The sequence below is a fragment of the Chaetura pelagica genome, unplaced genomic scaffold (genome assembly GCF_000747805.2).
Source record: "Chaetura pelagica isolate M959 unplaced genomic scaffold, ChaPel_1.0 scaffold36, whole genome shotgun sequence".
Classification (NCBI taxonomy): Eukaryota; Metazoa; Chordata; class Aves; order Apodiformes; family Apodidae; genus Chaetura; species Chaetura pelagica.
This window is the reverse complement of record NW_009953726.1, coordinates 1,523,761-1,538,447: the sequence shown is the minus strand read 5'-3', so window position 1 is coordinate 1,538,447 and position 14,687 is coordinate 1,523,761. Positions and strand designations below refer to the sequence as shown.

The 14,687-nt window shown below is 38.7% G+C and overlaps 1 protein-coding gene across 1 annotated transcript in view; it reads left to right on the top strand.

Annotated features, from left to right (window-relative positions):
* SYNE2 (spectrin repeat containing, nuclear envelope 2) overlaps window positions 1–14,687 on the top strand; it is a 165,656-nt gene that overhangs the window by 21,873 nt on the left and 129,096 nt on the right. Inside the window, exons 14-29 of the mRNA XM_010000671.1 lie at window positions 265–361; window positions 522–709; window positions 876–1,040; window positions 2,294–2,467; window positions 4,220–4,378; window positions 4,647–4,820; window positions 5,569–5,703; window positions 5,858–6,013; window positions 7,180–7,391; window positions 7,935–8,010; window positions 9,070–9,185; window positions 9,757–9,880; window positions 10,731–10,888; window positions 11,340–11,487; window positions 12,667–13,265; window positions 14,125–14,304. Of these exons, the coding sequence (XP_009998973.1) occupies window positions 265–361; window positions 522–709; window positions 876–1,040; window positions 2,294–2,467; window positions 4,220–4,378; window positions 4,647–4,820; window positions 5,569–5,703; window positions 5,858–6,013; window positions 7,180–7,391; window positions 7,935–8,010; window positions 9,070–9,185; window positions 9,757–9,880; window positions 10,731–10,888; window positions 11,340–11,487; window positions 12,667–13,265; window positions 14,125–14,304 (2,861 nt within the window). The remainder of the gene's footprint in view (window positions 1–264; window positions 362–521; window positions 710–875; window positions 1,041–2,293; window positions 2,468–4,219; window positions 4,379–4,646; window positions 4,821–5,568; window positions 5,704–5,857; window positions 6,014–7,179; window positions 7,392–7,934; window positions 8,011–9,069; window positions 9,186–9,756; window positions 9,881–10,730; window positions 10,889–11,339; window positions 11,488–12,666; window positions 13,266–14,124; window positions 14,305–14,687) is intronic.

The window sequence follows — 14,687 nt, the reverse complement described above, 5'->3', positions numbered from 1 at the left end:
TGAAATAAACAGTTGTGACTCATGCAGGGCTGTGACTCAGGCAATGGCATTCAGGAGTTAATATTCACATCTAAGTTACTCTCTGCATGAGCAGAAAAAAGAACAGATCTATTTCAGACTAAGGGGTGCAGATGAGTTGCTTCATGGGCTTTGCTCAGTTTACATTTAAGCTCCTATTGAACAAAATGTATCCCAAGCTGAATTTCCTGCCTAGATTTATGTGGGTTAGTGTTACCCATGCCAATTACTTTTCACTTTGGGCAGAATTTCATTGAAGAAAAGAGACTTGAAATGCAACTAGAAACTGCTACTCACATCTGTGAAGATTTGAAAAACAAAAACATAAGCAATCCTGACTTTGGTAAGTTTGTGCACATAAACTGCTATGAAGACCTCTCTTGTGAACTGATGTACTGTGTCCAGTTTTAATTCCCATTTATGTTTTGTGTAAAATGCTGCTCCTGTGTAATTAACCTCCCTGTTTCCAAATATATAATGATATTCCCTATTTGATGTCCTAGCTGGAGATCCTCAAGAAATTAGCAAAATTTTTAAGACAGTGGAGTCAAAGATTTCTATGTGCAAAGACTATATTTCCAAAGTACATACCACCCTACAGAAAGTCCTCTCTTCCTGGAATAATTATACAGAAAACATCCACTTACTGAAGACCTGGCTGGAAGAAAAACGAAATGAGCATCCCAGAGAGGTATGTGGTTGGATTTCTCTTTGTAATGACAGACAGAGACACTTGGAAGCCTCCTGGAAGGAAAGCATTATAAATGACAGTGGTGGTTGTTGCTTTTCTGTTCCTCACTTTGGAAATAAACTTCTGGCAGGGTTCTGCTTTAAATTATTTCAATGCCTCTGTCTAGATCCCTGCTGAGATCCTGGCACAGTGGAACTCAGTTCATGGTTCCTTAAATGAAGCTGGAAACTATCTCATTGAAGTCAGCAAAGAGCAAGTTGGATCAAATATTGCCAAAGAGCTGAAGAAACTTAACAGGAGATGGGCTAAATTCATCAAGAGGACACACTTTGTAAGTTACTACTTTCATTTGACTCTTTTGCTGTGCAGTGTCCAAAGACATGTTTTCTAGACTTGTCAGCTTGCTAATCACAGTTAATAATTCTTTCAATCAACTCAGTATTTCCAGTTTTATACAGGAGAAACAGAGAATGCACAGAAGCATCCCATTCTTAAGTTTTGTGACTCAGTCAAATGCTCTTTACAACATGATGGAAAATGTTCATTTTTAAAATTGGAAATCTTAAAACCACTTACAAAAGGAAGTTTTATTGCAGAATAAAGCTTTTTCTTCCGTTCTAGAGGTGAAAGTCATCAGTTAAGACCTCATGAGCCTTTGCTACATTGTATAATCTCTGCCTCATCTAGTAGAAAGTAATTATAGCTGCATAGATATTTCCAAGGTTGTGCAACTTTACACCAGCTCACCTGACAGATTTTTAAGCTGCTGTAAACTCCTATATAACCTGCTTAATGTTACATGTATTTCCTAAAATGCTGTCACAAGAATGACACTTTCACTCTGCTTGGGAATATTAGAGCTCTTAATTTTCTAAGTTGAGCCTTTCATTGACGCTTATTGAAGGTACTGCTGTGACAATAAATGGTGATAAAAAATTGCCTTTTTGTAGGAGATGAACTTAGTGAGACTGCAAGGAGATCATATGAAACAAGCTTAAGAGAAATCCTGAATTTCCTAGAAAAACCCTTAATAAGAATTGCTTTTAGGAAATACATTCAGAAAGCAGAGATAGAGAGGCATCTTGCACCCTTTCAAGGGCTTAAGGATGTCAGGAGTCCAGGCACTGCTTTTGATATTGAGACTATAATATGTTTACTTACATATATAAAAAGGCAAGAGCAAATGCTAGACCTCTGGCCTTTGACCATTATCTGTTAGCACTCTCCCTAGACTGGATTTGACCAACACCAGCTGTTGTTCACTTGGACAACTCCTAGACATAGCCTGGGGGATGCTGCAGTCCAGGAGTTATTCTCCATAGTAGTGTGACTGTGGCTGCTTGTTTATAGGGGAGAGGATGGGCTGTATGAGCACAGGTTGTGCTGTTTCACCTGCTCTCAGGGTTGAAGAACTGAGCCTCACATGGTTTATTTACCATGTTTGGCATTTATTTCTCCTTCATTCCCTGTTGGGTGCAGAGGCTGGGAAGTAACCTCAGTGGTGACTGTGTGTTGCAGGAAGATAGTGGAGAGACCCATGACCCAATGATGGAATGAACATCTTACCCTGCTCTTTGTTTATAGCTTGGTGAAGAGAGCACAGATGCTGCTGAGAAGACTGGGGAGCTTCCAGGGAGCCTGGAGAAGATTGAAGAGCTCCTTAGAGGGGTGGACAGCTGGGCAGCAGAGACTGGCCGCCTGCTTAGCGAGATTGGTCAGAAGGGGCCTCTGGAACATGGGATGGAGGAACATTTGCAGGTGAAAAATACACTGCTTAAAATACTTGTTCATTAGATTGTCATCTTCCAGCATGGAGTCATGGGTGGGGTAAAATGAGCCATCATCAATGAAGAAGAAATGTGCTGTAACACTGCTGTAAAGTCAGGGCAATGCCTGCATTTTTATGTTATTTCCCAGGATTGCTCCCAGATGTGCTATAAATTAATCTTCCAACATCAGTATATCCAGATGACAAACAGGTGCCAATGAACTGCTGTTGGTGCCATTGGTAAGCAGCTATCTCTTGAGTGATACTAATTGCTCCCTGTCTAGCACAGCACTCACAGACCTAAACTTTGCAAGGTGCTGAGTTGAGAATTTCCCCTGTTCAAACAGTGCATTCTCTCCTCTACCCTCCAGTGCAGAGAGGAGGTTTGGGACAATTTGGCTGTATTCAAGGCTTACCTGTCAACAACTGGAATACCTGAAGTATTTTCAGCAGCATGCTGAATTTTTTTAATTTGTCCATCTCAGGTTATAGTTGCTCTAAACATCCACAACAAGCACTGATTAATTTCTTGTTACTTCCACAGATACACAATAGTCTCTACTGTTTCCCATGTCTCTCTGCCAGGGATTATTGTTTCCCCCCACAGCAGATGGCAGGTGGAAATGTGTGTATATAACTCAGCATCTTCAGTACAATGTCTGTTTTATTTTCTTCACCTGCCAGTGAAGATGAGACTCAGCAAAGATGCCCAGCTTTGCACTGGAGAAGCTGAAGAACTGCCATAAGTTGCATTTTGCTACTTTTGGAACAAGGCCAGTATAATCTAATGGTAGGAATGTGACCACCAGAGGGAGCTTTCACTGGAGCTCCTCTAAGTGCTAAAATTAAACAGAGAAACATTAAATTCACCTGCAATAACTGTGAACCAGAGTTAGTGTTAGTTGACTTTTGGTTTGTGCCTTCTTGCACATCATTTAACCTACAGGATTAGGAGTGTGAGCCTATGAAAAGAATCTATTAATCTTTTTGTAACGGGGGGCAAAGGTTTATAAAATAAGCCTGTTTTGCAGTGTGACACTAGTGTTAAACACAACAAAGTAACAAAAGACACCCTGCAATACAGCCTCCAGAAATGTGACTGGTTTTGTATGTCCATGTCTGTGAGCAGAAGAGATCAGGTCGCTTAATACCTGTGGTACAATCGGCTGAAATCCAGAATAAAGCTCTGATTATCATTAGAAGAATGCTAATTGGCAACTTCAAGCAGGAGAGTGTGTTGAATATTCATAGGTCAAAACAGCTCTAATAATGACATTTCATTATAAATATTCAAATCTGGCACAATACTTTTGCATGCAGAATACTGAGCTGTTTCCTGCCTTGTAGTACTGAATACTTCAAGAAAATCTGAGCCTTGATATGTGTTTGCTTTGGGATGACTTCAGGATCAGACAATGCATATGCAAATGTGTGGTTTGTGCAGTCATTTGGGAAGCTTGGTTGGGAGAGCATGTTTAAAAAATTACTCTAATTGACTCTGAGGCAAAGACATGAGAAGTCATCATGGACATCACATGGATAGAAAGCCTGTTTCAGCAAACAGGATCCCCTGTGGATGGCAGCAAATTTCTTTCTCCTTACACAGAGATTCTGCAGTGCAATATGCTGTCCATAACTGGAATATAAGTTTTTTCCTTGGCCAAATATTGACCATCCATGATCAATGCTGACTCTTTTGCTCAGTTCCTTTAAACAAAAAGCCGTGTTTTTCATTCAACCAGAGCTTGGCTTCAAGGGGAGCCTCATGCCAAGAACAAGTTGTGGCAGCAGAAGAGATCTTGCAATCCCTGACACAAAATGTTTCCAGTCAGGTGGCCCAACAGCATTCTCACACCACTGGGCTGCAGGCACGAATTAAAGAAGCCAGAGACAAAATACAGGTACTTCTTTGTAATTGTTCTTGTATCTTATGCCCACAGACATCTCTCATTTTAGCATTATATGATTAGGAAGGCTTCTTGTAATTCATGTAAAATAGAGAATGTTTTATACCACTGATACCAGTCTCCCAGACTCTTGCCTGGGCAAAACTGAGAACATTTCAAAGATCAGTATCTCAGCTCAAAAAACTTGAGTGCTGTTATGAAGCAACAGCTTTCTGTAAATACTGACACTGAGGCATGGACTGAAATGTCTCTTTCTTCCAAGGCTGTCATGGGTGACGTGAACAACATTTTGTCCAAATCTGAGAAGACACCCTCAGAGAAAGAGGCTTGGCTCAATTTTGAAGAATCCCAGAAAGAGCTTGAGACCTCTGTTTCAAAGGCTGTGCAACTTGTCAGTCAAAAATTAAGTCCTGAAGAATCTATTTCAAGATACAAGGTGGGTTTGTTTTCTGAGCCAGCTGGATTTGGGTATTTCGTAGTGCTATAGAGTATCTAAAAGGCTGAGGTACCACAGTGAGAAAAATACCAGATTTGTGTTTTGGTATCTATTAATGCTTTTCTCAGCTTTTTGATTTATCACTGTTAGCATATATTAACTTGCAGACAGCTTGAATGAAGAAATGTGAATCTGTATGGCAGTTTGTTCAATGCCCTGTCTTAGCTGAAGTAACTCAGTCATCCCTTCAGAACTCATTAGTTTCTGAATTAACAGCAATGTTTTTTTCCTGGTTAATAATTAAGAACCCATCAAGAATCACATGCCTGAATTCTTGAGCAAGTTTTTAAAGTGTGATTATAAATACTGAACCTCCTCTTTTTCCCAGTGGCTAACTGGTAAAGAGAATGCCCAGTCTCAAAATCTGGATCTGTTAAAGGGGTCCTCAGTGAGGCATCAAAAATGGAACTGCCCAAAATCCATGTTGCCTCATCTTCCACAGCAAGTCCTAAAAGAGGAGATAAAAGAACAACATTTGCTTTTCTTCAAAAAGCAGATGCTGATATTGCCTGCAGCCTTCTTGCAGATACCCAAGGGTGGATAATGCCTTCATACTCACCCATGCAAGGGCCACCACAGCTCATATATGCAATGTATACATGCTTTTTGTATGCTACTGATGTCATTTATTAGGTAAATAAGCTACATGCCATTCTGTTTGTTTTTCATTATGATGCTTTTCTTGCAGGAAGCTTTTAATGCTCTGGACAATAAAGTTCTTGACAAATTTTTGAAAGCAGCTGAGAAACTGAAAAATATTTCAAATGATCGTGAAAAGCTGGTTGTGGAAGAAAAGAGTAAAGATGTTCGTAAAAGATGGGAGGTGAGATAATATAGTAAAGAGAATTCACTGTCTGTTCTCCTTAGGTCTAGCATATTTGAAAAACAAATTTTTTGGTCATGTTACATAAGGTTTTTGTTTGCTTTATAATACTGTCTCACCCTCTCACAGGGATAATGTGTTTTGAACTTTGCAGGCAGCTCGTCATGAAGTGATCTCCTGTGTCCAGCTCATAGTAGAAAGGGAAAAAAAGAAATTTAATGCAACTTTAAAAAAAATAAATAAGCAATTAGGCAAAGAGAAGAAGCTCTTAAGCATGGATAAAACCAAAGGGCTCATCAAAGAACATGAGGTACCTGCCATACTCCGTTTCTGCTCACTTAGTTCTCTTTGTGAATGCACTGTCTGTCCTTCTTACTCCTTTTTAGGTACATTATTGCAGCCTGTGCTTGAGCAACAGGGAGGATCCTTGTGCTCTATGTTATACAAAACCAGAACAAGGACACCAACCAAATTGTATCTTTACTTTTTTGACTGCAATTATTAGCCTCCTTGCAGGCTGTTAGAATTACCTCCTTCTTGCATGGATGGTGTCTTTTTTCCAGTTTTTTTAAAGTACAGCCTTGAAGCATTGAACAGATTTAGCAGTGTGAAGTGTAAGAAAAAAATTGTTATTACTCCCTTGATTTATCAGAGTTGCGTAGAAGGTGTTATGTGCTCTCAGGTGAGAGTATCTGCTCACACTGCAATAGCTGCACTTTACCCCTGTTTGTGCTGTATATAAGTTAACCACAGAGTTACACATAAGACTTTCATGTTTCATTTGCCAGGGTGAGCCATAGCTAATCTTACATATTCCATAAGCAATGGGGTTTGCACTTCTTTGCTTCTAGTAATTTTCTTCACCTTCCTCTTTGAGAGACACTGATGTGGTCAGTTTACCACTTATAAGGAATTGCTCTCCTGGTGAAATTCTGGTCTTCACTGAATTCAGTGGAGTTTTAGTCTTTGCTTCTCATGGGTTCATGTTCAGTAAATATCACATATGCAAGAGTAAAGAGAAATACATGTTTTCAGGTGCTTCCCTTCTGCTCATATATTTTCTATTTTTAGTATAGCTTCATTTCACCCTAGAAGGTACAATTATTGATGGGAAATATTTTAAATAACATTTCCAATTCTCTTGTTTCCATAGTCAATGAGACATGTATATCTAATGTCAGCGTGAACAGGATTTGGGACAAAAAGTAGTTAAAATTGTAGTAACATAATGAATTTAAAAATCAAGTAAGAGTCAGTGTAGTCTTGTGAATGCAGCTGGAGAACTTGTTACCAGAAATCCTTAATTCTTTCCTGGCTCTATCTGAAAAAGAGTCAAGGGAAAATAAATGTTTCTGTCCTGGTTTGGCAGCTTACACTTTAAGTGCACTTATCCAAGAAGTAGAAAAAAATGTATGAGAATAATTGCATATCTTTTTTACTTAATATGAGTTTACTATATTGTTTTTCTTCTTTTAGGCCTTTTTTTCACAAGAAAGCAATCTGAGGGAACTTACGAAATCATTAGAAGACCTTAAAATATTGGGAAGACTATCAGAAGAAGCTATCCCAGGCATACAGACACTGACTACAGACTGTGAACAAAAGCTAGAAAAGCTTCAACAGATTGTGACAGATACTTACATGACCCTGCTGTCTCATGCTGGAAAAGGGCAGTCATCAGTGAAAGAGTGGGTGACTGAGTGCATGAAGTGTTGTATCTTCACAGAAATCAGATCTATGGATACATTTTTTGGATATTGTAAATGTACTTCAAACGGTTTCAGACTGAAAGAGGGGAGATTTAGGTTAGACATTAGGAAGAAGTTCTTTCCTGGAAGGGTGGTGAGACACTGGCACAGGTTGCCCAGGAAGCTTTGGATGCCCCATCCTGGAAGTGTTCAAGGCCAGGTTGGATGGGGCTTGCAGCAACCTGGTCTAGTGGGAGGTGTCCCTGTCCATGCCAGGGGGTTATAACTAGGTGATGTTCAAGGTATGTTACAACCAAAGCCATTCCATGATTCAATGGTTCTATTACCAAGTATTTCACTATATTCATTACTATAGGGAACTGTACATTTAAACATTTAATTTTAAGTTTCATAAACTAGCAAGTACAATGTTTGATAACCCTTTATCACAGCTGCACTGTTTTTAATCATTAGCCAGGGTGTATTTTTTCCCCTTTGTATTTCAGAATTTGTTCTTAAGCTGAAATTTGTTTGAAATCCTAGGAGCTCCATTGTTGCTTCTGAGAATGGAGAAAAGCCCAGTTCTTCTCAGCACATGGATATCCTTTCAGTACAGGAGGTAAGAAGTCCACGCATACTGTTAAACAATGGTGCTCTGTCTAAGGAGATACTGGCAAAAGGGAAAACTGATTGTTTCTGTTACTATTCTTATTGTGGTAGGACCTCTGGTAAGACATCAAAAACCCGTCGTGCTTGGAAATGTAGACTAAGGAAATATTTAAAATTACTGTGCAAGGAACAGCACTAGGCACCTCGAGGAGATGTGAGTCTCCAGCCTAGCATTATTTTTTGCTAAAGAGTGGGTTTGAGCTGTGAAGCTGTTTTCAAGTGCAAATCCCCCATCGTGTCCAATTAATTTGAACAAGTTTAAGAGGGGACAGAGAGGAAAAATAGTCAAGAGTTGGAGGTGTATACTTTAGAAAAATAATGGGAAAAATGGAACACATGTAACTGCTTAGAAATAAATTCAGAGGGACAAGATACTGCAGTTTATAATTTGGATGCCATAGAAGATGTCTGATTTAGGATAAACTTTCATGCAACTAAGGCTGCAGACAGCTCATCAGACAGCCTCCAGCCTGGTGATTTATAGGAAGGGACCCATTGCATTTACATAGTAGGATTTGTCTAATATCAAGGGAGATGTCTTGTAAGACTACTAATATTATTCCTGATGCAATGAAGAAATCTGTTCTCTCATCGCTTATCAAACTATGAAGTGCCTAAATACCATCAGGAATTCTCAAACCCTGCAATCAAAGGCTGAGAGACATGCAAAGGCATCTGGTATAAACAGCCTGACAAAAACTGCAGAAGACAGTGCCCAAGGGTGTCCATGGAGCTGCATCAAAAATTTCCTTAAGTGGCTTGTGCTTGCCAAAGACCCAGCATCTGTGGAAGGAATGAATGACCTGGCTGCAAGCATTAAAAAATTTGCTTTTTTGGTTCATGACTGAGTTTAAACACATCATGTATTCCTGAATGGTATCTCTCCTCTCCTTTGGGACACATGAAGCAGTTGCTTCCTTCAGGAGTTCACAGATGTTTGTTAGTATTCACTGTGTGCTGACACAGCATGATGCTGAAGTCATTGTTACGTGTTTTGTTTTTTACTTAGACCTCCAGACCTGCTGCTGATACAGTTTTGGAACCAGATGTGAAACACCACAATGGAGAAAGCTGTGCAAAGAAATTTGAAGACAGTGATTTACCCATACCTTCTTTGTTAGAGAGGTAACTTTTAAAGGATAAAATGCTTATATATTAAGAGATTATACTGTCCTAGACATTCATAAACTGTATATCAAGCACAGGGTGCTTTGCAGAACTCTGTTCTTGTTCTACTGCAGTTTACTTAATATTGCTCTGTAATTGTTAAGGAAGCACTACAGTAGCTAAGTGCTTCAAACATTAGGATTTTGTAGTGAGAACACTTAGAGCTGTAAAACTTATTCTTCTGGTCTTGGCTCAGGAAAATCTTTATCTGCCTTACTAGTAACTTCAAATATTGCAAATAAAAAAAAATGTTCGGTTTTTAAATAACTTATTTTTATGTTCATAAAAGTAAATTTAGAGAATGCAGGCAGACATTCATAATTGAAAATTAGGCAGTGGAGCAATTTCTCATCCTTTTTTATGTTGTTGATTTATACTCATTCATTTGGGACTTAGGTAAAAACACGTATTTGCAATAGATTGTGCTTATTTTGTATGGTAATCTATTGGTCAGCAAGTCCCAACCCCTGCCATGTTCCACTAAATTAGCAGTAATGTTCTCTCTGAAAGTGATTGCATCTGTCTTCAGCTATAACACACAAAGAAGTAATGTGGAAGAACTTCTACAAATCAGCAGAGATAAAGTAGCCTCTGGTTTTACTGATGAAATAAAAGGCACTTCATGCCTTCAGAATAAGCTGCTTGAACTGCAGGTAAGTACTCATCTTTTAAAAACATACTTAGTATCTAAATTGTTACTTACTCATGTAGAGTACTCACCTCTCTGTGTTATGTGTATTGCCAAGGCAAAAGGAGTGTCCTTATAACCAGTTTTATTAGCAGGGAAATCAAGGGTTTAGAATTCAGAACTGCATTCCTGTTTAGCAGTGGAGTTTTGCATATGTTGCTCAGTTTGTGATCTGCAGGCTGAAATAGGTCTAATGAAAAAAAGAACTATGAAAAGTAGCTTTTTTGTCTGCAGGAGTGGTAAGTGATGGACCATGGTCAGGGCTGGAGGAGTCATCAGAGTTGAACCATCAACTGGCAGTGGGGTATGTGCAGAATGAAATTGTTCCAGGATTTACAACTTGATGCGGTTTGTGAGAACCTTAAGGGGATGATAAAAGGCCAATAATTGATGTTGGATAATTTATTATTGCAATTTTTCAAGCACTTGCTTGAAAGGAGTACAGAGGCTATCTAGCATCTCAGAACTTGGTTCAATTCTGTTTGGTTTTTGTTCTTCTGAACATAACTTAAGTTGAGATATTTTCCAATCATCCTTGTAGTAAAAATGCCTGAACCGTATTTACTGAACCTTTTATAAATGTTCAATACTTTGACATGGAAATTTTTATTGGAAAAAGTTGGTAAAGATTTGTTTGCAGCTAAAAATGGGGTCTTAAAGAAAAAGAAAGCAATAGATGCTCTTACTTCAGGTCAAGTTTTCACATTTTCTGCAGAGACTCTTGTGACTTATATGTGACTGTAATTTTATGAACTGTACAGTCCAGTGACAAACACAGTATCATGTTAATGCAATTAAGACTGCATGTCTTTTAGATGATAGAGAATGAAATCAATTCTGGTTGGTCCCAATTGGAAAACATCTCATCTAGCTTAGAGAATCTCCTGGATGAAGTGCAACAGGCTACCATCTCTGAGACAAGAAGCAAACTAAAAGGAGAATGGAAAGAGCTTCAGGATATTATAAGTACCAGGTATAAAATAACACTTCATTATATTAGCTAAGGATTAGCTCATCGTAACTAATGTGTGTAGTGTGAGGGGAATAGTGTGTGTTACAAAAAAAAATCCTGCACATTTTTAACCTTTTTAAAAAAAATTGCATAAAATAAAGCTTTCTTTCATTATACTTGTCTCACTGCAGATAGTGTGAATCTCTTCAGGAAGCACAGAACCAGATCTTTGTAACATCACTGTGCAGTATTCCCAAGTTTACTGTTATTTACTCCACTCTTTTAGTTAAATTTACTGGGATTCACTCTGTTTTTCTTACTAATCAATGGAAAAACTCCTGTGACCTCAGGAGGAGGAGGATTAGATCTCTTAGACAGTCAATTACAATATCTTTGTGGCTTTTTGTGCTGTAAAGTGTTGAGCGTGTTCTTGCTTGCTTTCCCAGTTCATGTTTTGTTACCTTTCTTGCAGAACAAACTCTTTAAGGACTGCTTTGGAAATTGTTTTGCCAATAGAAAATGAATCCATTCTTCTATGTGAATTAGATCAACGGTTGAAGAAAAAGGACATCCAGCAGCTTAATCTGATGAATAGTGATCTTGCTTACAGGGAACTAAAGGTAAGAGAAAATGCAGAGACCACACCCAAGGCAGAGTAGTTTTTGATATGACTAGAAACTAGAGAACTTAATGGGATTTTCACTTAGGAGTTTGAGACCTCTCTTAAGAGTTCCCAAACCATCTGAAGTCTGTAACAGCATTTTACTCCCTTTGCTTTAAATGTCACCGTTCCTGGAGAGCCAGCCAGGGACTCTCAAGAGACTCTGCTGTAAAAGGCACAGTCATGAATACTTTGTCTTAGATTAGGATTTTTCTTTGATCCAAATTTACAGTGTTCCCACCTGGCTTTGTATTAGTTTGTGCAGGCACATACATAACGTGGTGTTCATTTCTGAGCTAAGCTAAGCAGCCTTGTGTCACATGTGCTGAGGTATCTGAGCACACCTCATGATGGTTTTGGAAATGCTGCATGAATGCAATAACTTGTTCACCTGCTGTCAGTCTTTTATGGCTGGCCTCTGGTCTGTCTATTAGGTAGGATGAATATTGTTTCGGTCTCGACATGCACCCCAAGCTGAACACACTGACTGCTGCACAGAACTGAATGTTTGCATTTGTCTGCCCTTGGCTCTCAAGCTAAGTAGGATGTAGATCTCTCAAGCTGTAGGGCAGAGAGCATGTGGACTCTGTTTGAGATTACTCTTTTTGGCTGGAAGGGCACTGCATTTTTTCCCAGCTGCCTGCACATTTGGAGTTTCATAACACTGACACGGTGCTGTTTGAGGGCTGTAACAACATAGCATAAAGACTTCAGTAAGAGGTGTTTAAATAAGTCTCCTCCAAAAATATAGCATAAAGTTTTCAAGAGATGGCAGAGTAAAAAACCTGTATGTGCCTGCCTGTGCTCTGAGTGATCTCCCACTGTGAGAGCCTTCTGGTGGCAGCTCCAGGACTCTCAATCTTTCTTTCCTCTGTGATTGCTGGAAAGAAGCTTGGACTTTCTATAGTGCTGTCCAAATTCCCTGTGTGTGGAATACAATTTTATTTGATTTTTCTTCATCTTCCTTCCATTCACCAAAGTCCAGAGTAGGAATGAAAGTTTTCTTGCTTCACCACCCTGTTTAGCATGCTTGTTTTATTGAGAGTATAATTTGTTTTTCAGTTGTAGGGTCAGCTTGAATGCAGGATGCAGGTTTGCTTTCCCTTGTTGACATTGCTGGTTGTTCTCTCATTTTCAGGAGCTACAGAGATCCATATTAAATCAGATTGAAGTGTGCAAACAATTGGAACACCTAGATAGTTCAGCAAGAGATGAATTCAATCCAATAGATCTGCAAGCTGCAAGTAAAATTATGATTTACTATCAAAACCAGCTTGAAGAAATGAGCCATAAAATGCAGATCCGCGAGACAGTCCTTAAAGATCTGGAAGCTTTTATGGCCTCACTGAGGAAGATTCAGTCTTCCATCAAATGTCTCAGAAATCCCTTGAATCAACCTGAAATACAGGGAAAAGCACTGAGAGAGGCTGCACAAGAAGTTTCTCATATGGCAGAAGAGGCTAAATGTTTGGATGAACGCTTGAAAACGGTTGACATCTGTTTGGAAGACACGGAATGTGGGAGAAAGACTTGCTGTGAAAACCTTGTTCTGACTGTATCTGAAGAGCTAAATGCAACTTATGATCCCTCAAGTGAACAGATACTCACAGAGGAAAAAGACTTATACAAGATTTTTTCCACAAAAAATGGTGAAATCTTTAAAAACATTCAGGATCTACGTGACAGAATTAACAAAATAGGGTTGAAGGATCCAACAATTCCAGCTATTCAACAAAGGTGAGTTCTTCTTTTAAAGCTCTTTTAATTTCATTATTTCAGTGAACTCAGAGGGCCTGTGGCCCCTTCACAGTAGACACTAAAACCTAAATATGTCTTGAGGGGTCTGTGGAGCACTGAAGGAAGCTGTGAACATAGCTTGTTCTGTCACAACCTAAATAAGGAAACCTTCTCCTTTTTTTCTTTTAAGCTCCTATGTATGTGGTTTTTTAAGCAGTATTGATGGAGTAGAATGAGGTTGATTGTTGTTTTCAGTAAGAAAACAGCCAAACAGGGAGGCAGGTCTCCTTGCTGAGCACTGATGTGTGTGATCTGAAACTGCAGTGTAGGAGTCTTGTGTTATTTTACCTCATCCCAAGAAAGCCACTAACATGATTTGTATGACTCTGATAGTGTATCAGGGGAGCTCTCTGCAGCCTTGCAAAGGATGAATGAGCAATTCACTACTGTTTATGTGGAAGGAAAAAGGGAGGGGAAAGGAGTTTATAAACTGTGGCTATTTTTTCCATTGTGAAATCCCACAGTATGGTATGGATTCCTTTCTTAGGCCATAGTTTAAAACAGCCAGAATGCACTTACCTTTTAAGACAAAATAATTCACTATTCATACAGACTCTATTGGCCTTTAGGTTTTTTTATTCCTTTCTGAAAAGGTTTAGGTCAGTATAACCCATCTTAAGGACTGGGTCAAATTACAAGAACTGAAGATCAAATTAGACTTTTTATTATGTCATTTAATATAGTCAATGTGTGCAACTCAGGATGAATTTCTAGATAACTTAATAATTACACTGAGGAAAAAAATCAAATATTTACTTTAATATAAAGCTGTATTTAATGATTTCTTTTTTTAAAAAAGGGTAAAATCATTAACAGAATTGGAAAAGGAATTGGATTGTGCTGCTGTTGAAATGAAATCTCTGCAAGAAATTGCAACTAAGCTCCCACAGATCAAAGAGGAAAAAGCAGAGGAAGCAAATGAACAGTGCAGAGTTACAGGGAGGTTATGGGAGGATACAAAACTCATGCTTGCTGAAAGGTAAGCAGGAAAGCTACATTTAAAAGTAGCATTGTACATGTGAGATGTTTCATTGTAAAATAAAACAGCAAAAAGTACTAGACCATTCTTTGAAGCAATACTGATACTGTATCAAATGTTACTATTTTGATGCTGTAAACTATAGAAAAATCAAGAATTGCACATAGAAGTTTGCAGCCAGAGCTCAGGAATTTTATGTATTTTTAAGATACCACAGTTCCATAATTTAGCAGGTATGCAGTGGACTGCATTAAGCTGGACTTAATTGATAGCCAAAAGGAAAGGCTGTCTGCTACTGGGAATGATGTGTCTTCTATGTTTGCTGTGAATTTTATGACAGCTCATTCAAAAGGAGAAGCCAGACTGAATGGAAGAGGACAGCT